Raw genomic sequence first — 26,458 nt, 5'->3', positions numbered from 1 at the left:
ACTTAATGCAAGAGGTATAATAAACTTTAACAACTGCTATTCTTTTTCAGAACTTTTAGTTTCATGTAACAGTGGCAAAAGGATTACCGGATTATGACACGAGACATCAATAAATACTCATTGTACAAAACACAAGAGTTTAAAAATAAGACATATTCGCAATAGCAAAATTTCAGAATATGTGTAAATTAATATATATAAATATGTATATGTATATATATCTATATGTATATATGTATGTATACATATATGTATGTATATATATATGTATACATGTATATATGTATACATATATGTGTACACACACACACACACATATATATATATATATATATATATATATATATATATATATATATATATATATATATACACATATATACACACACATACATATATACGTATATATACATATATATACACACACACATATATATATATGTGTATATGTATATACACATATATGTGTATATAAATTCTACAGCAGGAACTATAAACTACCCTTTGGATAAAAGCTGCTGAGGTAAAAATGAAAATAATATTGTCATATACCAGAATACAAAATTCTTTCCAACATTAAAGGAATTCTCTTGATCTTAAAAGCGAAAACTGTAACAAAACGTAAATTTAAATAATACAATAAATCCATGTTTAATTCTTAATGTTTTTAACAATCACATGAACTCTAAATGGTAGTATATTACATATAGAAGACAATTTAAATGAATTATTGATGTCATCTGTAGGTCAATGGGAAAATTCTGGCCAAAACTAGAGTATTCCGAGCTGAGTAGAAACATGCCTTAATCTGCTGTACGGTTGTAGCGCTTGTAAATAGTACTATTTACCAGCAAATATGCACCAATATCCACTGGAACTGTTGTGCATCATAGAAAACGATAAGATTACCAAAATGGGCACAGCTTTTTTGTACATGGGACAAATTTGGCATTCCCATAATTCCTTGTTAACCTTTAACAAGACTTCTTTGGTCCTTTTCATGTCTGGTATCTTCAAGGTTACATGAGTTTCTGAATGGATGTCTTCAGTTGAACATTTTGAACATACCAACTACACCATACCGGCATCGTGTAAAATAATAAAATAAACTCATTAGCCTGAACAAATGCATTGGCAGAACTCTTCAGGAACTGATATCTGCTGATAAGGAACTCTAAAAAAGAAAAATGTCTATACCACGAACACTATGCATCATCTAGTCCTCAACTTTGCAGCATTGGTCCAATCTATTATGGTTGAGATAAAGTTGAGAAAATGTAAAAAGGCTTGTATTTCTCACGACAGAATGTCTCCAAGAAAGGAATTTATTGCAAATATTCCATGACAATATATTGATGAATGACGAATGTCTTAACTACCAAAAACATCTCAAATGTAAAAGTAAATTTGCATGGTTCAGACATATGAAAAATTCAATGTATATATAAAAAGGTTTTGTGCAACAACAATAATGCAGGAATGTGTCAAATAACTTTCAATGCCAGCCTCTCTGAAGGATTAACTCTAGAAAATGTTCATCAGATGTTACATGTATTAGCACATGTTTTCTACAGACACACCCCACCCACAGCTAGCACAGCCCACTCTATGTATAGGGTGATAGTGACTGAAAGACTAACTGGGAAATAAAGCTGCATGGATACATGCCATACATGTTGTTCACAAATATCTTTCGGCTCGATGCCCATTCTCACACTTCCGTTTAGACAAAAAACCTAGTAGGGCATTAACATACATAAATGTTCATAGTTGTTCTTAATAGTGCAGGTCTTAAATAGGTCTGATATGTGTAATTCAACAAAAACAAACTATAACAGATTTGACAATTAGTCTTTCTTAGTTTCTTTCTTTAAAAAATATTCAAAGTTAAACATGTGGTGTAAGGACAGTTGTTTCTGGTAATACCTCAAGTTCTTCATTGGATGTGTCTTCAAGCTTGTAGCAGTGTAGATGTAATGAAAGACAGTGAGAATGTAAACAGAGATGCGAGACAGCTCAAGGATAAAAAAATTTCTGTAAATTAGTACACTAAGCCATTTAAAAATACAAAAATTACTTCTTTGACAATTTTTTTTTTAAAATAATGTTCATTTTGTGTAACATTTGGGTCTTTTTTTCTATACAACTCTTAATTATAAAACATAGGATTTTAATTTTTTTTCTGTGATGTGTGTTACATGAAGAGTGGATATGTAATGAAAATATGAAGGCAATGCAGATAATACTATTATGAACATAAAAAAAACAACTAGTAAATAAAAAACTAATAATAACAAATGAGTCAGTTTTCCTACACTATGAAAACAGATGACCAAAAGTGATATGCAGTGCATCTTCTCAAAGCTGCCCGAATAAAAATATACTCCCACAGGTACAGATGCTTTCATATTTCTGTGAATACAGGTAAATGGAATTTAGAAACACTGACTATGAATTTTATGTTTAAGTTTGCCATAGCTTTCCTGGGAAAAATATACTTGATAAAACAGCTTGAAAGACAAGAAGCATTTGATTCTCAGACAGGTATTACAATTAAGTTTTTCTTTTACCTGGGGGTTTAGAAGTACTGCGTGTGATTTAAACAAATATAGCAGTCATATGAAATATCCTTTGCCAAGACAATTGAAAGTTTAGCTGAAAACATAATAAGATAATTTAAGTAATGCTACATAAACGAACATTCAAATGACAGTCATGCCACTGATGTTTAACCATGAAAATCCCCTTTGCATCAAAAAACAATTTCCCACCCCACCCCAATATTACCACGGAACTTAAGAATAGATGTGCTCTGGTATAATGCATAAGAAAATAATAATTATTTAACAATAAGAAATTCTAAATCATGAGAAAATGGAGTAAAATTCTTCTTAAGAACCTTGACTGTGAGCCATATCCATATGATTGTATCTGTCAGCCATACCTTGAATAATAAGATTCCGGAGGGTCTAAATGTAATTAAACATAGCTAAATCACAACTAGTGATAACTTGAGAAATTTTATTGTAGTCAGTTCACCTTGAATAATATGCTGGTGTCTTGCACCTTTCAGACTAGAAAACAATATGAATGTCTTTGCAGCTGATTCTGTAAGTATTATATGTCCCCTACTGATATGAGCCCATTTGATGTTTCAAGTAAAAATTTACACAAAAACAGCAAAACTTTCCTCCAAAAGTGACATAGGGGTCCGAAACGTGAACTTGATCTGTAACTTGTTATGGTGAAGCCATTTACCAAGTCTGAATTCAGGGCAATGAACAGTTTTGACAAAACAGGTCTGGAAAACTTGCGACGGACTGATTGACTGACGTAATGACAGGACAACAGATGGTGGTGCAAACCTTTACTTCCTGAATGAAAATCAAAATCTAAGACGTCAGAATTAGAGGAAAATCACAAGAAGCAGGAGTTTAAATGTTTTCAGGTAGATTTTTCACAGCCATTAGCCTATAAGTGCCTTCCATGATGCAAAGAGTGATGTCCCCTTGTGCCATGAAGTCCTTGCTTTGCAGGATGGTGCAGACATCTTCACTATCCTTTACCATTAACATTTCAAATCACTAGCTTTTGGCAGCTGTTCTTTATATATGTCCTTTATTACATATGAAGCCCCTGAAATAATCAATTCACAATTTTTGCTTTTTGGATACATGTACTTTCATAACAGTATTTTATAGTAAATATGTAAAGTCCAAAAATTCTCATTTATGTACCTCAAAGCAACAACACAAGGCACCAAGGGATGCAATCATGTGTCGTGATAAATTACCTTGGGACCTGTGTATTGTGGAGAACCATGGCATGCATTATGCTAAGGCCTACAGCTGAGTTACTGTGTACCATGTATCACAGAGACAAACACTTTTCAAAATAACAACTGAGCTGTGTACCAATATGTACATGTACACCACACTCAATCAATATACATCCAAAAGCATATAGATAGACTGCACACATCTTGTGACACCTTGCAAACCATACCTACCATTTCTACAGTCCGTATATCCTCTCCAATCATATATCATGGAACTACTGGGTATGAACTGTTTGCAGTAACAGAGTTGACAGATAAGAGTTTGCACTTTCAATTGCGTTGCATTTAATTATTTTTACAATAAATTGCATAAAAACAACCTAATCTATTCCCTCACCCATGCCCACCCAGATAGAAGTCTACTCCAGACTCAAAAAGGTGAGACATTTAAAAATGTGAACTGAAATCCCCCATAGTTACTAAAAAAATCATTAATTCCGAGGTCTTCTGTCCTTTCTCCAAAAAGTGTATAATGATACACACTGAATCCTTTCCACTCTCAAATTCAAATTAAGTGCTGATAAATCACATCACATCCATCAATGAGTGCAGATAAAACACACTAAAATTTAAAATGGTGACAAAAGTTAAAAATATTTCCTTAGAAAAGTCACTCCAAATCTCTTCTGGGCAGACAAGATATCACACCATATGACCTTTGTTGCCTCATGGTGCTGATGAATTTGCACATACGCTTTGCAACACCGGGCATCTTTGAAACAGAAATGACCCTCTTTGCTGCTGGAACCTTATGACATAATGTGACCAATGCTGGTGACTGCCGAGACCAATGATATCTAGGAGGCTGAAGTCGCATTTGCTGGGTGTGATGTGGCATCGTCCTTGTTCATGGCAAGCTTCCTCATCTGACGAATTACCGCAGCAGCATTGAATGCTCTCTGCAAGCAAAACAGAAAGAAAACAGTGACAGTTAAACAGTTAAAGAAAATCATATCACTTTGATAGTTCTACACAATTTGTGTAATAACATTACACAAACTAAATTTTTACAACGTGCATACAAGGTTCACATATCTTTTCGTTTACACATGTTGCTTGTTATTTCAAATTTAAGTCTTCCCACATGGAAGTATATCACAGATATCTCATGATAAAAAAATGGAATGCAAATTGGTATGTGAATTATGTGGATGTCTATGCACATTTATTTTCAGACTGACATAAAATGACCAAAAGGCACATATCTATGAGATAAAATGATCATTTAATGCAAAATTTCATAAATATGTTTTTAACAGGTTCATAGAAAACACAATGATAAGGAATGGCACAGACAGACAGAGGGAAGGACCCACAACAACACTCCTTACCACTGTGGGGCCTACGAGTATTAAGAACACCCTGCTATCTAACAACAAACCCATATAAACATAATATACTTATAGGTTATTGGATTGCATGGTCCTGTATGGACGAGTCCATACAGGACCATACAATCCAATAACCTATTTATTATACACCCACTTGTCAAAAACGTAAGTAAATAAACTTGAACGCTAAACGAATTGGGTAAAACCCTGCTAATTATTTCATATCGCATAACAATAGAGGATAGCCAGTTGCGGATGAATATGGAATACTGAATGGAGCACTTTCATTGGCTGACGGAAAACTGGGTCAGGCGCACATGGCCGAAGCGGTATTTTACAAACAGAAGTGTAAAGAAAAGGAATGCAGACGTTTCAGTGAAAATTAAAAGTGCAGTTATTGAAAACTGCGCCACCGAACAGACTAGAGTAATCTTTACAGGATGAGGATGAAAGAGAAGTAGAGTTTGCTAACAAAGTTAGCTGATTATCCTTGGGATTCTGTGCGGAAGTTGATTGCATCGGAGTCGTGAAAACTTTGTTTGTGTGCACTTGAACTGACCGGCCAGGGAGTGGAAGCGTGGGAGATAGTTGACTGAAGGCGCGATTGCCATGAAGTAAACTCGACATTTGCTTCTGCTCTACATGATCTAATTTAGAATAATACTCCTGGATGCTAGCTAGGGATTTGTGTCCGGTGACCTGCATAATTTTATGTGAAGCGACACCAGATTTTACCAGGGTTGTGACAGTTGTTTTTCGGACCAAGTGATTAGTTTTCTGGCCTTTCAGTCCAGCAGCCTTGGCTTCCCCTTTCATTAGCTCTCCCAAATGATGCTTTCCCATTGGAGTGGAGTAATACCACACAGCTGCATCAGGTTTGAGGCGACATTCGGGAATTGGTGTGAGGCAGAACGGACTGTCCGGAGACACAGATTTTTCTGGACGAGCACAGACGAACATCGTGCTGTGTCGTCTGCTTGTTAACAAACAAAAAGTAGTCCGTACGTGTGACGTCACAGTTACAACTGTCCAATATATTAAAAATATTGGACACTTGTGTTTACTACATAATATAGTAGGTGCTGGGCACTTAGGTGTATAATAAAGTGAAATCTTTGATGAACAAACACACCATTATAAATCTAAAATTGCATACTAACCTTCCACTTTGTTTTTGCCTGGAAATTTTTAATCTGTGCACTAACAGAGGCATGGATGTTTTTATCTAGAGCCGTATTTCCAGATATCCTGAAAACAAATTACACAGGTGTTTGTCAGGTAAAAGTTATCTATATCCATACTGTTATTACTATCACAAACGCTCACCTGTTTACATGTGCACTTATATATATATCTTCAAAACTTCAAAACATACAAGCATGCGCACTCAGCAATCATGGCTGACTGACATGGTTTGTTGCCACATGGATGTGTACACACGTCAGACTTCCTGGAGTACACAGTGTGTCCTACATGCATACGATTACCACAAACTCCAAAACTTGCCTGCCATGGGAGTCAACCCCTGTTAACTGAAAGTTCAAATACACAAAGCTCTGGGTGTTCTCTATGAAATTTGAGATGAAGATTTGATACCTACCATGGATGGGCTAAGCTCTGCTTACAGCTAAACCGGGCATTCGCATCTTTACACATTAAGTTCCTAATGAAGTCTTTGGCTACAAAAAAACAAACAATTTTAATGAAAATTCACACACAACAGCACAAAAGAAAATGATGTAACAGATTTGGTAGCAAACCAGTAGCAAATAATGCAAAACTTAAGCTTAATAAATTTAGCACTGAAGCACTTACATTAGCTTGAACACAAAAAGACAGGTGTGGAGGTAATATATCTTGCAATTTACAGTAATTAAAACATACAGGGAGTCAACAATGAAACATCCCATTCATGTCATTGTGGTTTACATACATACATATATGCAAAAACTAAGATATCACCTATAACATTTACCTTAACACTGATTCTAATACTCAATAAACTGTCATCAATTTTGCAAATTATGGTCATTAATGTGCCCTCAGAGCTTCAAAAGAACATCTTCCTTGTGTCATAGTCCTTTTACATGCATGCAAAACCTCAGCTCAATGCAGGCAGTAATTTTTAAGATATCATCCCTGTGCTTTGTACAGGTGAGCTAAAATTTTAAATGAGGAGGATGTACGGCTCACTCAAAAGTACATATACAGCTATGGTCTTTGATCCCCACACAAGATTCATGTTGTATACAAATACTAACAGCCCACTGTTTATATGTTTCAGTCTCGATCCTGAAACCATAATTTTGACAACTTAGCACTGGAGAATTTCCCTCTCTGATCACTATAGCGCTGCACTGTTGATGAAATGTCTTTCAGTCTTAATAATACAACACGATAAAGGAAGGGTCTTTGGCTATGATACCTTATAGTAGTTACTTACCAGACTCTGAGATTTCATCCCAATATGGAGAGTCAAATTCATACTCTGCTCTGAGAATTTGTTTGAAGAGTTCTGAATCATTTTCATCATAAAAAGGTGGATACCCACACAACCTATTGAAAGATTAAATAAACAAGGAAATTCTTTAAGCAAATCTAGTTCTAGTATAAAATGTTCTTCTGTAACATGAAATGAATTAAAACCCTTATGAAGCAGCTCTTCAGATGCTGCGTGCATACAGCACAGATTATTTAATCTACCTTTAGTTTATGTTGTCAATAGTACACACAGCATTTAATATGCTGCCACAAACTAAACTACTACGCATGTATGTAGATCAAGTACACAATGCACAAATAATTAGAAATTATTATCCCAATGACTATGTTTAAGGGTGTATTTTGCGTTATAAACTTTCCAAATGTATCAACCTGTATTCAATGCATGTAACAATTGGATAATAAACAGAGGGATCATCTTTATAAAAGCATGTAAGATGTTTAGGAGGAGGTAATAAGGTACATCACCAATACACCTTATAGTAAAAGAAAGCCAAAATATAAAGTAAAGTTTATAATACAGACAACTGAAAACTATGCGTATAAATACTTTCATCTATTTTTACAGATTTTTTCTTGAAAGAGTGTTGAAAGGCATTCAAATATTCATAAACTATGATGTCCTTTATGAGCCATACTGACAGTATCTAGAAACTCTGATGTCACATCACCTTTTTCGCCTGATTTTCACCAGAATGAAGGAATTTTTGGGTACGTTATTTCAGTAATCTTTCACTCATGAAATAGAGTTGGAAAAATTTCCTGTGATATCAGAGTTCCTAAACTCCAATAGTATGGTCCATAAAGCTCACTTTAGAATTCAAATGTTTGAGTGCCTTTAGATCTTTTCTCAAAAATGTAAAAAAAAAAATCAAAGCATATTTATGTATAGTTTTAAGTGGTCTATTTAGTGATGCCTGCTTCGATTTTTATAAGTGGAGTAGGAAAAGATTTAGGACTAAACTGTCAATTCAGTATACTGATGATACACCTTTGGAAATAGGATATACAGTCAAGCACCATGTAGCAGTAGCACCGTCTGCGCCTTTTTGTGATGAAGAGTGCTAAGTCCAAATTTCTACCATCTTGCCCTGTTGGGATTTTTACATATACAGGGTCACAAGGGTGTGTCAGCGACAACCATAAGGGTTTTGGGCTCACTAATAAAGGAACTGCTCTACAGATTATTGTCCATAATTAAGTAAAAGGGACATTAATTGCTTTCTGTCCATATCTACCCATGTCTTGTAGGTTTATTTAATTATTTATTTGATTTTTGGTTCATGACGTACTCAAGAACATTTCACTTTATTTATGATGATGACCAGCATTATGGTGGGAGAAATCCGGGCAGAGCCCAGGGGAAACCCACAACCGTCCACATGCCATAGGCAGACAATCCCATATATGGCCAGAGATATGTTATACATCTAAGGGTGAGGTAATAACCTATTGCTAAACTGTCTGATCCTGTGCATTGCCTTTGTGTATGGAATATAATCCATTCCAAGTACCACTCTTCTGAAATGTCTAAGGGGAAGTAATCAGTAACATCTACTATTCTTCTGAAATATCCTCTTTGAGTTAACCAGTAATATCTATCATTTTTCTGAAATGTTCAAGGGGAGGTAAGTAGTTACATATTCCCTCTCCTGCAATGTCTAAGGGAGTTAATCAGTAACATTCCCCGCTACCGAATATTGCTGCATGAACCATTCACGCGAAATCATTTATCAATCTGCATAAACCCACAATTATATTTCAATGAATTATATTTGGCCTATATTTGACAATGATCCTGAAAGCACTCCATTTAGTTTTAATGGATCTAATATAAACATCAAATAATAAATGATATCACTACATGTACTTCAATTTGGATTTCCTAATGCTGTACATGTGCATGTAGTAGACCCTGCAACATCTAATTTTCTGTAACCATGGAACATTCTGTAACAAAAACAATTTAACACATGTCCTAAGAAAAGTTCATTTATGCAGAATACTTACAATATATATGCTATGACACCTATAGACCAACAATCCACTTCTTTACCATATGGTTTTTGAGCCAAAACTTCAGGTGCTGAAATTATATGATTAAATTAAATTAGAGTAACTTACAATGGAAGGTACCCTCTTTCTTCTAAAATTTGGGACACTTGGTCTGCTCATCCTACCAGGAATACTGAGTTTCTTTTTTCTCACACTGTTAGACCATCTAGCAACATACTCCTATCCTTATTTTTCCAAAAGGTTGGTAAAGAAATGTAATATTCTATTTTCAAAACTACTAAAATCTGTCCCAAATTTTAGGAGAAATAGGGTACATGTACATAAATATAACAGTTGTTTTCCATCATGCATAATTATAAATTCTACAAATGCTTCTTATCAAATATATTTTCTAGAGGATGCCAGATTACTTGTTTTGCCATTTTTAATAGCCGGGAGCAAAGCAGATTCCTTTCTGGATTGCCACTGGCATCATGATCAGTGAAGTTTACAACAACACCTAGGAACAGAGGGTTTCTACATGTACATGACAGGTGTTTAAAAGCATCACCTGAACCTGTACAGAAATGTTCGGCCTGTGGTATTTATTTGATTGTTTGTCACGCAGAAAAAATTTTCACATATAATGGTGGTCAGCTTTATGAGTTGGGAAGTTTCTGACATACTTTCCCACTTACTACTGATCCATGTCTCCAGGGCATGTGGTAACAGAATTTCCAGGGTTCATACAGGTGAAAATGAAATTAAAGAAGTTTTCAAGGAGTTTTTTGTCATTTTCAGTTCTAGTTTAAACATACCATCGTTCAAATTATAGACTATATTTTAAGTCTGAATTATAGATTCTTTACTTTGCACGCATGTATATTGAACAGTATGTTTGCTTTTGCAGGAAATATCTGCCCTTCACCTCTATAATGTGACACATTCTTTTACCTGGCCTTGGCTCAGTAAAACAAATGAATGCCACATATCATTATGCAGGGCTTCCTCTGGGTCAGTATTTTTTTTAGCCAGTCACTTCAGGTGCTCATCAGATTTTGTAGAAAATACTATTTTTCTTTAGCCATACTTCCTTAGCAGCCAGGACTCTTGTAGGTCTCCTTCTGTAATTTGTTGTAGGTGTAATGTAATCTGCCTTGGTGTAGCTGCTAGAATCAGTTTGGTCTTTTCCAGCTATATCTGGAGTTTAACTAACGTCACATTTAGAACAAATGCCTCAAAATAAAGGACCAAAGCTTGGCAGCATGTTTTTGTTTTTTGAAAATAAAAATCAATCCTTTTTCAATCTATCTGTAGGATCCTAGTAAAATGTAATTTCCTCTATCAGAAAAATTTGTTACGAAATTAATTTGTAAATTCAGTTTATTTAAATGCAAGATTATGATCAGTATATTGGAGTAACACAGTCTGAAAGGAGAAAACCAGACGGCGTACACAGTTATGTAACAGCACATATTCTGACACATTTAATTTATTTCGGATCCCAAAAAAAACAGTTTATTAAGTGGAAAAGTTAAAATTCTTCATGGGAGGTAACTTCATTTACAGGTTTAACACTACCTTAATTTATTTCCCTTTCCAATTTTTTTTTTCTTTTTACAATTGGCAATGAAAGGCATCCCCCAAAATGCCATGATTCTCATTCGTTATTTAACAAAAATGGTTTCAAGTGTTATTTAATGTAAGTCAACTTTCAAAAATGCTGAACCCCCTTTGTAAATTTCGCCATACAACAGTGTTGTTGTTGTTTCGCAGAGATGAGGCCGTTTGCAATGAAAGTAAGTGGATTATTTTCATTAGAAAAATTGCGAAAATCTGCTAAAAACCCCAGAAAACTCTCATCATAGATTTTGTACAACGTTTGTAATTTTTCTCAAGAACATAAATTTGTCGCCTAAAACATTCCCATTTTTTCAAATTTTAACCCCATTTCAAAAAAATTGTTCTAAATTTGTAACAATGGCGAGTGCCAGCGGAAGCCCTGATTATGGCAGAATTATCAGCTGCTCCCGATATACAGACTTGGCGGTCAACAGACTATATTTAAGTTCAGGACAAACTAAGATTTTCAAGGAGTTTCCAGAGTATTTGTATTTTTCAAACACTTTCAGGGAGTTTCAAGGACAGCGTGCATCCTGATTTCATTTCCTGTCCATTTTTTTCTTACCTACATATCCAGGAGTTCCACATGCTGTGGCCATGGTTCCAGATTCTTCAGTTTTGGACAAGCCAAAGTCACTGATCATAATTTTGGAATCGTCTGCAGGGCTATAATACAGAAGATTTTCCGGCTGCAAATAGAAAAGACAACAGTTCTGCAACAGCCTATGTCCAACTTTCTGTGCATATTAGTGGAAGAGTGAATATCTACATCAATGTACTTGAGCTCGGCCTAACATCAATAAGCTTATTTATTTGACATGTCTTCATAATAAAAATATTTTCACTGATATGACAGTTGTCATGTTCATGGGAGGTGGAAGTTTAAGTCGCTGCAGGAAGCTACTGCCGTTTGTCCATTACCTAACAAACTTCCGAACTTTTTTTTAGAAACACCAGTTGGTGAATAACTGACTATTTCTCATGTTGTGATACCTCAAAGATTGGTCAGAGTTTGATGGTCGAGTTGGACATTGAGCCAATTAGTGCTTGGATGGGAATGCCACTATAAACAATGGCAATCACACTCCACCACTGTAAGCGGTCTGACAACATTCTAACATTCTAGGATGACTGGTAGAGCAGTGAAGTGACATAGCGGGGGAATGATCTTGTCTGCTTAAGTTCAAGCCTACAAGATATTCCAAACTTTTATGTATGTATAACTTGAAATTAAGATGCAATACTACAGTGTTTTATTATAAAATATCTGTTCTGTACCTCGTTCAAGATTTGTTCTCACTGCTGTGCTTGAGCTTGAATGTTTTTTTGAAAACTGAAATCTGGCATACAACAAGATGTTAATGTTTGCATGTTTCAAGGCATGGTCAATTTAAAGAACTGTGCATAATACAGCCATGACATCTTCTCTGTTCTTCATGAATAATATTAATATAATCTATTCCTAGTTGAACTTGAGAAGTTACTTGCTGTGCTGTAATAATGAGCTCTAGCGCTTAAGTTTCGTCTAACACAACAGACTTTGGGTGAAATACAACAACAACAACAACTTTTGGTTTCATCAGAATGATAATAGCTATCCTTACCTTTAGATCTCTGTGCACAACACCTCTCTCATGCATAAAATCTACTGCTTCCAATACTTGTTTGATCAACTGACTGGCATCCTTTTCTGTGTAGCTCCCTTTTTCTACGATTCGGTCAAACAGTTCACCGCCTGTTACTCTGTAAAACGCCAACGAACAATCTTCAAAACCATGATATGTATGGAATATGTGGTTGAATTCATAAATAGTATCCCTGTATGAACCCCTATCCCAACTCTGAAATCCCTCTGTGAAACTGAATGATTTCCATTATGATCAAAGTTTTCAAAAAAGGCTATTTTCAGCTTGTTGCCATGGTAACCAAGATGGTCCCTAATTTTAAAAAGTATCCCACCCCAATATGAACCTAGCCAGTATACCAACTTAGAATCATGGGAGAGATGCACTGATTTTCCCACTTCTTGTTAGCTGGCCGAAATTTAATCGAAATAGCTCGTGTTTAAATAGCTAACTACTCCAATATGAAACTGTCTACAAAATTTGTAATTTTGTGTGAACAGGAATGATTACTACTGTATTCAAATTACTCACACTTTCCGTTTCTAGAAGGCTGCCAAAGATACATGTATTTCCAGTCAGTTCCTACTGAAATTATGAATTTTCCTGAAGCAGCCTCATGTCACATACATTTAGTTCACTTCGATATCAACCTGCAGACCAAGTGAAATCTACACCTAAAGAGGTTTAAGTGAGGCAGTGCTTGGGGTTTAACATCTTACTTAACAATTTTTCAGTCATATGTCGACAAAGAAGTCCTTAGAGTGCATGTAATGTGCCTCCTTGTTGCAGGGTGGATTTCCACCTTTCTTTTATCTAGTGCTGCTTCATTGAGACGACGTACCGATGGCAAGTAGGCCGCCTCCACCCGAGCCATTATACTGATACAGGTCAACCACACATTTCCCTTCCACTTAATGCTGAACGCCAAGTGAGGAAGGTACAGCTTCCTCTTTTAAAGTCTTAGGTATGACCCAACCCAGGAATGACCCTGAATCTCCCGACCCCAAAGCAGACGATCTTCCAACTGAGCCATCAAGGCCGGTCCCCTAAAAAGGTTTGACTAATATTGCTATTAAAATGTCATTCTTATGGACAAGCTGACAGACAGACATACATGTAAAGACAATCAGGTCTTTGTCTTCTGAACAGATGTATTACTATCACAACCTTTGAATCAGGTGTGTGTTTGTAGCATACGTATGTTCTAATCCTGACAACTAATGCATTGGGTGTGGGAATGTAATAGCATGCCTCAAAATCGAAGGTCTAGACAACATAATCCCTTCAGCTCAACATGCCAATGGCATACATGCAATGAGTTACTGGTCACCATGAAAGGCCAAAATGGCTCATCAGAATCAGTATAACTAGGCTCTAACCCAGACAACTAAATGTGGGAGTATGATAGCATGCCTCAAATTCAAAGACCTAGACAACATAAACCATTCAGCACAACATGCCAAAGGCATAATGAGTTACAGGTCAACATGAAAGGTCAAAAGGGGGTCATCAGAATGACTCGTTAAAAGGCTGCTACCATGACTCTGAAGTCTTCGCCTCATGAAATCCACATTTCAACAACATCAACAAGGCAGAATAGGGTGAAGGGCTTTGGGAAATTGACTTAACTACAGGCCAATACCACCTAACACACACACAATTTGATATGGACTGGGCAAGAATATAATGCTTTAATCGCACACAAAGCCATGAAAAGGCCCCCTCCCTGGACAATCCATCTGACTGCAGGTCATCATACAGGGTGCTTCTCATTGGTTTGATATATCAGGTTTTTTTATGTGAAGCCTCATACATTACAAAGGCTCAAGGAACACTGCATCACACAGTATGACACAAAGGTAATGAATCCAACTTGAAATATATAAAGTACAAGATTTATAGTTGGAGTCACATTACATTATAAGATGTATAAGATAGAAGATGTCTAAAGACAGATATACGTACAGTTCCATTACAAGATAAACTCTGTGTTTGTCTTCATACACATCCAGCAGCTGAACTATGTTTGGGTGGCGAAGTCTGGAAAGAGAAAGCACCATAGAATTATTTTAGACAAAAGTCACAGCAAAAGCATGAGCACACACTCAGTTGTTGTACCTCTCCATGCAAAAGTGTTTCATAATAAATCAAGGTACACGTACATATGGTATTTCACCATGTTTTGTGGCACATCTCATATGGTACAAATACTAAGGTGGTAAATTCGTTGATGTGCTACTGCTCCTCAAATGGTACAAAATACATCTGATCATATGGTACTACTGTATTCATGGTGTTACTACATAAGCATACATTATGTGGTATAACTACTGCTAACACATATGAAAACATACAAGTACATGAAGTACATTTAGTCTTGTACAGTGGACTCTCTGAACACTGACACTTCAATTAACCGACATCTTGTCAAAACCGATAACATTCGTGGTCCATTTTCTGCTCCATTTGACAGTAAACCGACTCATGTCTATTCTGAACACCGACAGTGGTTCATAGTACAAACATTTCCAGTGAGTGTTCATCTGTCTTGTCTAATCCGATGCAGCGTGTTGCACATGACATCCGACGGAGTCCAAGGTTGGCTTCAACTTGCCTACTCGCCAGGTAACTGAAGGTCAGTGGGAAGGGAGATAATATGCTTATGTGAACTCCTGTGGAGATCAGAGTTTAGTCACTCTGTCAGTGAAAGATGAGTCTGACACTGAAGTGACTGAATAAAAATGACTCAAACAACAGTTGCCATCACAATTTTCCCTGCCACTGCCCTGACAACATCTGACCATGGCCAGTAGACCAGTAAAGCGTCGCCATGTGGAAATGAACTTGAGTGACAAAGTTCAATATTTTGTAGAGTAATTATGTTCCTATGTACAAAATTAAAGTACAGATCAGTTTCCCTCCATAGTTTGTTGCTATGCTGTGCTGTTTAACAAGTTTAATTAAACGTATATGTATGTACAATACACATGTTGTTGTTGTAGGCTACTTACCCATATTTAATACACTGACATCTGGTCTAAACCCACATTTTCGTTGGGTCCAGAGTGCCTACAGTTTACAGAGAGTCTACTGTAGTATGATTAGTACCTGCTAGTTGGGTGTTACATCATGTTCTTAAAAATCTGACAAAAGACACATGCCCTGCTCACCAGTAACCAAATTGCCCCTGCCACTCCAGCTGAGGTTGGAATAAACTTAGCCTCTAGGGATGCTATTTATCATGTGTCAGAGCCTGAATTAAAGTATACACTACTGAGTCCTTAATCCTAACACAGAGGAAGACAAGATTAGATGCTGTTGACAGACACATCACCTTGCCCCTCTGGCAGACTCCTGGTGGAAGTTCTTTGAGTGATGGAAACCCTCATTCTATGAGAACAAGTTGTTGCCCTCCCTAAAACTTTGCAGACAGTATATCAACAGGAATCCAACAATCCCAACAGTTTCCCTGATACTGGCATCCAGATATAGCTATAACAAAACATCAACCTGTGTATATATATGAGCTAAAGAATAAGCTTAGTCTGACAGCTCTGTTTTCTTTGGTGCGTAATTCACATAAATCAACATTATCCTGTATACCAAACACATCTAAGTTCTTAATGCCACTGTTCCTCAGTGGGTACACACATGGACCTCAAACATGGGCTGCCAAAAATTAGTGGTTTTGTCTTCTACAACTGATCCATCCACTCATAACAGTGACAGACACTAAGTGAAAAATTTGTGAGTAGACCTTAAACAGGAATCAATCAAAAAAAAAAAAAAAAAAAAAAAAAAATCAGGGCACAATGAATGAATTCAACGGGACACACCATGACTAACACCACAAGAGCATGATTTTTACTTTTATTTTATTTACAATACAGAACACTCAGCTAAAATCAGAACACATTTCAAGCTGATTCATGTAATGTAAACCACTAGGTCCATCCATTTACAGGGTAAGAATTTCTTATCTGTAAATGCTTAATATCGGAAACATGAAAACAGATCTTTCTTATTAGCAGATTTAGCTGCAATCCAATTCAACACCACTCCACATCACAATTTATTGACATGTACAGCTAATGCGTACCTTGTACATGCATCAGTGTAATTTCATGTGTCCTACAGTCATTTTATTATTCTTGTCTGAATATAAAAATGTGACAAATATTTTTAAGGATTAACTAACTTTTTTCAGTTCATTGGGGTAATGAACTGATAATTAAATTAAATCAAAAATGCAAATTATTTGATGAGATTACATGATGTACAAGCGAGTATATCTGTCATATGGGAGAGTTGGTCCATCCAAAGTAGGCGCAAGAATACAATTTTATCAATGAAATGAACAAACAAATGGAATGCTGCACTGTTCTTTCTCAATGTCACAAACACAGTCAATCACCAGCTAGAAGTTTTATCGGGCTCATGCTGAAGCTTGAATGACTGCCTGAGTTATAGAGAAGATTAAAACACACAGATGGTGAAAGATGAGTGTAAGATGAATCAAGATGATGAAGAACTAGTGGAATTTACTGGCTGTGCAGCTACCTGATAGCGGAGACGCTAATTGTTGTGTATTGAACAGAAGAGGACACATCTGGAGTGACGCCAGGAGCGAAGACAACATGATGGGGAGGGCTGGCCATGGTTTGTATAAGCAGTGCTTGTGGCTTCACCAGCAGATGTGAAGGGGTGTAATTCTCACTATGAACAACAATCAACAGGCTGATGATCTTCTATTGATTTGTGGAGAATTTCCTACTGTATAACTTCAGACAGAACTTCCATATTTGTGGCCACTTATAAGCATTCTGGTGTCTCTACTGTAAACCCGTGCAACCTCTTGTTTGAATGCATGTATTGTAGTCCTGGTGCAAAAATCTGTGGCGTGCCCTGTGAGGGACCAAGACATTCAAAATGGATTGATAGTTCATAGCAAACCTTAAATCTTTGAAGCACAGTATCTGTATCGCTGACAGCGAGGTAGGAACTGATATTTACAAAATCGCAATGTTGAATAATTTCCATGTGATTGTAATACAAGATAATCCTGCTCTGACATTAAATGTTTATTTTCAGCTCAATTATGTCTTGTTAGGGCTAACCTGACAGTTTTAGTAATGTTAAATGATATCTGTACTCAGACAAAGTCTTTTCAATGTGACAGTGATGTTTTTATTTAGCTTTGTTGCTGAACTGAAAAATAATTGAATCTATAAAGGAAATCTGATTAGAAAGAAGTATTTATTATTTTAATATTTTGGATATTCCAAGAGTTTTCCACTTATGGTCGTCAATTAATTTGAGCAAACATTATGTAGGATGAAGATTGCGGGTGGTGTTAAAATTATGTTTGAATTGAAAATCTGTCTACGGCAGATGGGAAATGCATGTTTTACAGGTGCATGGTCATGTTTATATTCAGTTAAAGTAGTCCGGAGGGGGCAGAGCGTAAATATTTTTTAGATTTATCGACATAAGAACACAAAAAATTTACCAATCAGAGAGACTGTTATCACTTGAAACACAAAGGAAATTTAATTATTACTTGTTAACAGCTTATATCAATGATATAGTCAAAGTATTATTACATCATACAGAAACACCTTTGATACTGGCATTCAATTTTTATTTTCTGAAAAAAATGCTCTACAATGTGCATTTCTTCTTCTCTTGGAAGATCACTCAACTGCTAAGCTTTCTTAAAATGTTAATTGTTAAATGTGACAACATGTGAACTGATTCATCAATGTTTTGGACAATAAGTATGCGGTTGCCAAAAGCCCTCTGCTGGCTACACGCCTGTCACAGCAGTCGGATTGCAAGCCCAAGGCCACCCCTCAGCAGGCCAAAGGCATCTGTTATAATACCACGCTTAACCTCCACTCTTTTTGGGACAAATGCTGGTCGCGACCAGATAGTATTAAAGGGATAGATAGGAGTTCAGCATTGATCCGCACAGGCAATTATTGAGCGAGCAGCATCTGAGGCAGGGAGCACAGTACAATTAACGGCCAACTGCTATTGATCGCTGGCTGAAGTCAACTGTACAAGCTTCCATCACTAATAATCTATCATCTGCAAATGTGCAAACAAATACCTTCAATATTTTACCTTGTCCTCTTAAAGACAGACCAAACATCAGTTTACTAGACAAAAACCTGGAGCAAATGTTGCCATACACAAACAAGTTCAGCTGTACTATAGCTAGCGGATCATGGTATATACTGTCCATGAGTGTTATAGAAACACTACATGTACCAATGTCTCGCACTACCAATCAAGCTTCCACAAAGTAACATGCATCTCACTTTGCAATTACATGTACCAGAAAGTCTTAACTAGGGAATTTGAAAAATGTGCACCTTATCTCACCCTATTATTTCCCTATCAATATAAAAAAAAATCCACTCCATATCAATACTGAATCCTCAGGTACTTGTCTTTTATGTCTATCTACTCTGTTCCCACACGTCCATTACAATCTACATGTACAGTGGCTCAGACAGTCTTATGCCAACCTTGACCATTCCTTTACACTATTGTAATCATTATATCATGAACTCTAGATCTGCAATCTTGCATCTTGTGAAACCTGTACTCTCAATAAGTTGCAGAAATTTCCATAAATTTATGACTTTTTTGACAAAATATTACTCTCAGAGACAGCGTTTTCATTTATTGGCTTCGAAGCTTGGAGCTTTTGGATAGACGGAGCTTTTAGATTTAATGTCACTTTCCACATAATTTATTAAGGACCACTTTGGTGACCTAATGGTTAGAGTCTCGAAAGTAGAGAGAAAGGTCATATCACAGAGAGCTGGTATGACTCTCTGGTCCCTTCTGCACGAAAGTTCAGTGGGACAAAAGTCCTTGCACTTTACCCTAAACTTCTGTCTGAGCTCAAAGGAAAATAAACACAGAAAAAAGCAAGTAACACTTATATGTATGATGCATCCAGGATATTCACTCATGATTTTAACGAAGCATGCACAGATATTTTTTCTCTTACCTTCGCAACACCTGAATTTCATTTTCCAATGATTCTTCCTTTCCCTTCAAGCCATTTCTGTTTATTATCTTCACTGCAACAAAATTGCCTGCTTCTAGTTTGTCCTTGGCAAGTATAACTTCTGAGAAAGCACCCCTGCAAGTGGAGACAAATAAAAATAAGAACTCCTGGAATGATAAAGTAATGATAAAATAGGAATCCTGTCAATAATTATAAGTGACAACTGAAGTACAAAGGGACATAGTTGTAGGTAATAATTATAACTTGTCTGTTTATTTGTGGTGTATTCAGTTCACTTTCTACAGAATTTAGGAATTTATCAGTGTTCTTGTAAACATATTTTGGTCATTTGTTAATTAAGGTTCATGTCATCTAGTTTGAGATGGCCATGACCAAATTACTGATACTACATGATGAAATTATATTTCTTCATTCAATGAATCTTTTTTCTCTTCTAAAGAAATAAAAAACTATGTCATAACTGTTCTAATATCAAAACACAATGAGATAGTTCTCAGATCTATAGTGAAACTAGAATGATGCTGGGTGGTCATGTGATTCTCTCTCATGAAATGGTCTGAAAACAAGTAGATATCTAGTATTTAATGCAAGAAAATTCGAGCTTGGATATTTTGTTTTGTAATGAATAAATCAGGTTAGAGGCCTACAAAATTTTCTGGACTGAACATTGTTCTTGGAAAACAACACATTTAATTCACATAAAATGTGCCTTCAAAAATGTTAAAATTCACATGTGAGATCTTCATTAATTTGAATAACAAATATTTCATCCAAGAATTTGTAAGGAAGAATGTTGATGAATACTGTACAGAGAATGATGAAAAGTGTACCAGTAATGAAAAATATAAGTTGTGACTTAGCATGGAAAATGTGAGCTAGCATGGTTTGGCAGTTCAAAATCAAAGAAATTGCTTACTTCAATTGATACTGATGCATGGTTCCAGCCAGTTTTTAAACTTTACCTGAGGTTACACAAAATGAACCTACACACAAAATTTTTTGAAAAAGGACAAAAAGAACGTATTGCAAATCAGAATCAAGGAAATCATAAAATATGCAAGCCAAAGCTTATAAATACATTGTACATGGATCCTTCTGGCTTTCAAACTGTATGTGGGGTTACACAAAATAAACATCCATACAAAAGTTTACAAAAAAAAAAAAAAAAAAAAAAAAAAATACATAGAAGTTATTGAGCAGAAACCACCGACCAATGATCATCATAGAATTCATTAAATATGCAAACTCATGCACAGATAAGGCCAGTTTTAGTACTTGACCTGAGGTCTCATATACCAAATGCTTCTCATTTACTCTATTTCTCTAAATTCAATTCTTGTTACAATTACATGTACACTGGCTAAAACAGCATACCAGGTGTCCCCAAAATTAGGGTAGTTAGTTTTCAAGATCATGAACAAGCAAAACCAATCTGAAAAAAAAAAATGGTCATCGGTATATCGTCCTCTTAAATCTACTAATTTAATAAAGTTTTCAAAACAAATGCACAGCAAACAAATAATAACCCCTTTGAGATTAAAAACATGCATCTACATAAAAGTAACATAACAGCATCCAGCATTGGTTAGAGAACACATTGAAATAAGGTGAGCAATTTTTTTAATTCAAGATCACCAGTTTGGCTTTATTAACTTCATTATACATGTACAAAGAAGCAACATACACGTATAATGCATAGATGTACTGTACTTCACCAGAAGTTTGGTATGGAAAATGCACTTTCAGAAGCATATAAATACCTTCAAATGGTATTGTTGACAGCAACACTTATACTTTTCTGATAAGAAATTAACCACATTTCTGCAAAAAAAAAAAAAAAAACCCAAAAAACTCTTAAGTTGCCCAATAAGGTGGATGAATCTACTGAATCAAGTAAAATGTGTCACTTCAAACATGCTAAATTTCAGGTGAATATACTGTGTCTCATACGTTTGTTTCATAGATCTATTAATTAGCACTTAACAACTAAACTGAATCATTTTGGCAAATGCTGTGAACTGTGCTAATTGAAGCATCACTGTTTCACCTGCTTGAATGAGATATGGTACACACTCTATGTCAATCTCAGCTATTCCAGGTGCACAGACACCTGTTGCCATCATGCACTTCCTCTATTTCTATATGTGCTACATCTTGTATTTCTGGCCACATATAAAAATTACTTCTTTTCCTTGTTACCCTTACAACCACTAAAAAAGTCTCTAATTATGATGAGCAATGTTCACAGTCCCTGATGTCCAGGTCAAAGACAGGCATAGTGCTATCTGGGTGTTTAGGGAAAGACAACTCAGCAATAAATCATATCTTAACTAACCAGATATATATCCATAAACAAACATGTATTCAGCAACAAGCTTTTCAACATCAATACCATCAATATTAATATGAACTGCAATTATCAAACTCTTAGTCTACATGTATGTCCTATATGTACCCTGTTGTAATTGTATCAAATATTATATATGAGAAAACTGGGGATATAAGACGATATCAATGGCATAGAGTGTATAGGCAACAAATTAATCCGCCTAGTTTGCAGATCTTGTCAGCAGGAGGTTGGCCAGAAATGCAAAAAAAGGGTGTTCACACATCCCTTTTGAGGCCATTTTGTTATAGCAGGATGTCTACATTTCCCTTTCTCCTCCCTCTCCCATATCAACAGTGCTGAAAACTGGATGTCCAAATTAATACTGTCAACAATTACTTGTATGTACATTACATTTCTTTAGCAAATGATGTAATAAAAAAGCTCTGGCAAACAGTCATGGTATGGTGAAGCTAGTCAACATAACTGAGTTCTCTTGTTTATGGGTTATGTGCATATATCATTGCGTTATCTTCTCTTAGACATTCCAGATATCACTACAGTATACCTGTCTTGGCACTTTGTCCAAAATTTAACATTGTATGTAACAGAAAGTCAGTTATTTATTTATTTATTTGATTGGTATTTTACACCGTACTCAAGAATATTTCATTTATAGGATGACGGCCAGCATTATTGTGGGAGGAAACCAGACAGAGCCCTGGGGAAATGCACAACCATCCTCAGGTTGCCAGAAAGTCAGTTCAAGCCATGCATATTTTCACTTCACTCATTACAAGCCAAGGCCATCTTTGAAAACCCTTTTCTATCTACCAAACATGGTCCTGCTCTTATGTCTTATTTGATCCTTTATCCAGGAAAATCTTTTTTTTTATTTCCTTTGCAATTTGCTTTTAAATGCGACATGAACAGCTTCAATAAAACAATTTTTTTTTTTATATAAATGGCTCAAGACAGATTATACTTTCCACAGTTATATTAATAAAACATGTTTTAAAAATTGGGGCGGACAGTGGTGGGAAACAAGCAATATTTTTGCTAGGCCTTATTTTTTTACAAATTTATGCAGAACCCTGACTAAGTCGTAAAAAGGTAATCATGGTTATGTATAAAGGTATGTACATGAAACCGTGAGCTCTTGCATAACAGCATAATGTACATACATTTTTTCTCTCACATAAAAACATGCACACCTACTAACAGGAAAAATGCCAAGCCCATGTAGTACAAGTATGTGCATAGAGAAAACCCAAGTGCATTGATTTATCAACTTATAATCAAATCAATTATGATGATACATGCAGTACACGTAAGCTGATACTAAGAGATTTTACAAGCAGGCTTCTTATCTCATAAGCTTCTGCTCAGACATGAAAGTTAAGTCACGATTTCCAGGGTGACAAAACATAACGAAAGTTCAGCAGCCAAACAGCGAAACTGAGAGCAATCTCCACCAAAAATCTGCATATGGAGTACATATGTGTATGTAGTATGTTGGAAGTCATGTCTATTTATATGCTGGATATAGAAAAAATTGTCCAATCTGGTTTCTTTGGTAACTGTGGAAATGAACAAATGTAAAGCATGACACATCATCACCACCAAAAAAAATCAAAGCCATATGTAAGCCAGACAGCAGTTTTGTGTGAGCGTCAGGAGAGAATGGATCATATATGGTTTAACAAAGCAGATGATGATTCACACGCATGTCTATGCAATAACAAGGCAGACAAAGGTGACAGACCAGTATTCACTTTAAATGTATTCATCAGGTACCCATGGTACAAAACTAATTCTAAAAAGTGTTCTTTTAAGATATCTGCTGGCTTTAATTTCACAAAAGCTTATTTCACTTACATGTATCATAAGGGAAAATCTGGACCATTTCACCAAACTACTTCTCTTATTATTCAGATTTAATTTTGTTTGTCTTCAACAAAAATAGCATATTTGTACTGGAAATATTTTGAAGATACATCACTTGAATAAACATCAATAAAACATAAGACTCATGATCTTGATGAAGCCTTACTAGTGCCTGTCCAGGCTAACCTTTTCCCAAGTTGTTGTCCATACCGCAGGAAGAAAAATACACTTTTCTTGGATAAAAACTCTGCTGCAGGGATTTGACTGTCATGAGAAGGCTGCAGGAAAGACCTAAGTATTATTTTCTGAAGTATTTTCAGTTTACAAGACTGAGGAAACATACATACATTACACAAGAGGAAATGGTTTAATCATACAATTTTAGTTAAGACATGGCAGTTTATCTAACTCAAATATTGAAATCTCAGACAAAAAAAAATTGATACACCTTATGACATGGACCTTAATTTCCGAAGAGCTGAAGAGGTCATGATTGTCCATCAGCATTTATACATCCACAGCTTAGTTAAATATCACAGTAATGCTGTAAGTTACTTGTCCAATTTAAAAGGAGAGCTGTGAATTGGATTTTTGCATTAGAATTTAATATATCACACTGAGTCTATTGAGACAGGCTGAAGGTGGACATGAAGCCTACAAAATCCTAAACAGACAACCTTGCCCAAGAATTAATAATGTTCTAAAATATGGTAAAGTAAGGAGTGCCTTTCCCTGTTTCATTTAACAATATTGGAAGTGATTCACACTCGAGATAATTTATACTATGGTTCCATATATGTATGTCAAAATGAAAGTCTTCTGATGTATGAATTTGTCAACATGTCATTTACTGATAGAATCAACATAACATAATTTTCGGCGGTTAAAAGCTAACGTGACATTGATCTTCATATTTCATAACACAAATTATTTACGAATTAGATTTTTTCGGGCATTTTTTGGTGCTAAGTTAAACAAAAAAAAAACAAAAAAAAAAACAGCGTTGTCATAGAAAGTAAAACACAACAAAATAATGATGTTTAAAGATAACAATAGCTGTAACAGCTGGAGCAAATACTAACATATATGTGACATAAATATTTATAGTTTTTATTTTTTAATAAGGATACGTTTTTCCCAATTTTTCTCCCAGCCTACAGAAGTTGTGGCGGGATATATAGCATTATGTAGGTGGAAGATGAAAGGGGAAGCTTAACACACTTACGTTCCAAGGGTCTTGTCGGTAAACTCGTACCGCCTCAGCACATCTTCCGAATGCTGTTTCTTTCCTGCATCATGTTTCTTTCCAAACAGCGGCATACTACAGACACGAGGCAGCTAAATCACGAGAAAAACTAAAAGACATACATCCGTTCTTTGATTTTTCGATCACTTCGTCTCGACGTCCACCATTGAAACACATCGGAACTTCCGATTAACGTTCGTATGCTTTCGGTAAAGTACGGTAAACAAGAGCCCAAAGCGGAACAATCCAGTACATATTTCACAAACGGCGTCCTAATTACACATGTTAGGTCTTGACTGCATAATTAAATATCCACTCTTAATGTAAAAACGACTCAAGAAAATTTACTCAATGAAAGTTTTTTCCATTTGAAAAAAAAATAATTTAAATTCCATGATTACTTTGGGACTATTTTAGCAAAGTGCTAGTAATGCGCATTGATTTACACTTGCAGACGCCGACCGCGATCTACTGGATAACCTGATCGGCAGCGCTCCCTGGTGAGATTCGTGGGAATCAATCGCAGACTGACGTCACGAATAACGGTTGGTACTGCTGATTTACATATAGAAATCAGCTGAAGCAGTTAAACTTTTGTTGACTCGAAACCATGCTAATATTAAAATAAACTATTACATTTAAATAATAATTTAATAGTGTAAATAAAATACCGAAAGATAAAGTCACTGAAATGTTTTTTTTTTAGCCGGACAAATCCGAGATATAATATTAATAAACTATTTCCTATTATACTGTAAAACATTTATACTCTCTAAGACCTGTTGAACAAATAGGATGCACAGATATAGGCTACATACATATCGTTGCCGCTGGTCAAGCCAGTGCAAACCTGAACCGAGACAGCTGCATAAACGTGTACGGCTTGTCATGGTCTTTATATCAGGGACTATTTAGGCTGATTACCACATAGGCCTATGGTTAAGCCTAAGGCTTGTTTAGACTAGTTTCAGGTGTGAGACGAGATAAACTATCTATATGACATATCAGTTGGGGGATTAAAGGGAAAACGCAACGAAAAA

At 35.7% G+C, this 26,458-nt stretch overlaps 1 protein-coding gene across 1 annotated transcript; it reads right to left on the bottom strand.

Annotated features, from left to right (window-relative positions):
* Positions 1-504: 504 nt before the first annotated feature.
* Positions 505-25,588, bottom strand: LOC135469631 (calcium/calmodulin-dependent protein kinase type 1-like). Its single transcript, XM_064748150.1, has 10 exons — positions 25,398-25,588; positions 19,939-20,073; positions 14,880-14,954; positions 12,894-13,032; positions 11,855-11,978; positions 9,682-9,757; positions 7,613-7,725; positions 6,770-6,848; positions 6,330-6,417; positions 505-4,737 (listed from the first exon to the last, which is right to left on the bottom strand). The coding sequence occupies exons 1-10, from the start codon at positions 25,490-25,492 to the stop codon at positions 4,636-4,638; spliced, it is 1,026 nt and encodes a 341-aa protein (XP_064604220.1). The 5' UTR covers positions 25,493-25,588; the 3' UTR covers positions 505-4,635.
* Between the last annotated feature and the right edge of the window lie 870 nt (positions 25,589-26,458).

Source organism: Liolophura sinensis, chromosome 7 (assembly GCF_032854445.1).
Source record: "Liolophura sinensis isolate JHLJ2023 chromosome 7, CUHK_Ljap_v2, whole genome shotgun sequence".
NCBI lineage: Eukaryota > Metazoa > Mollusca > Polyplacophora > Chitonida > Chitonidae > Liolophura > Liolophura sinensis.
This window is presented reverse-complemented; position numbering and strand designations above follow the sequence as displayed.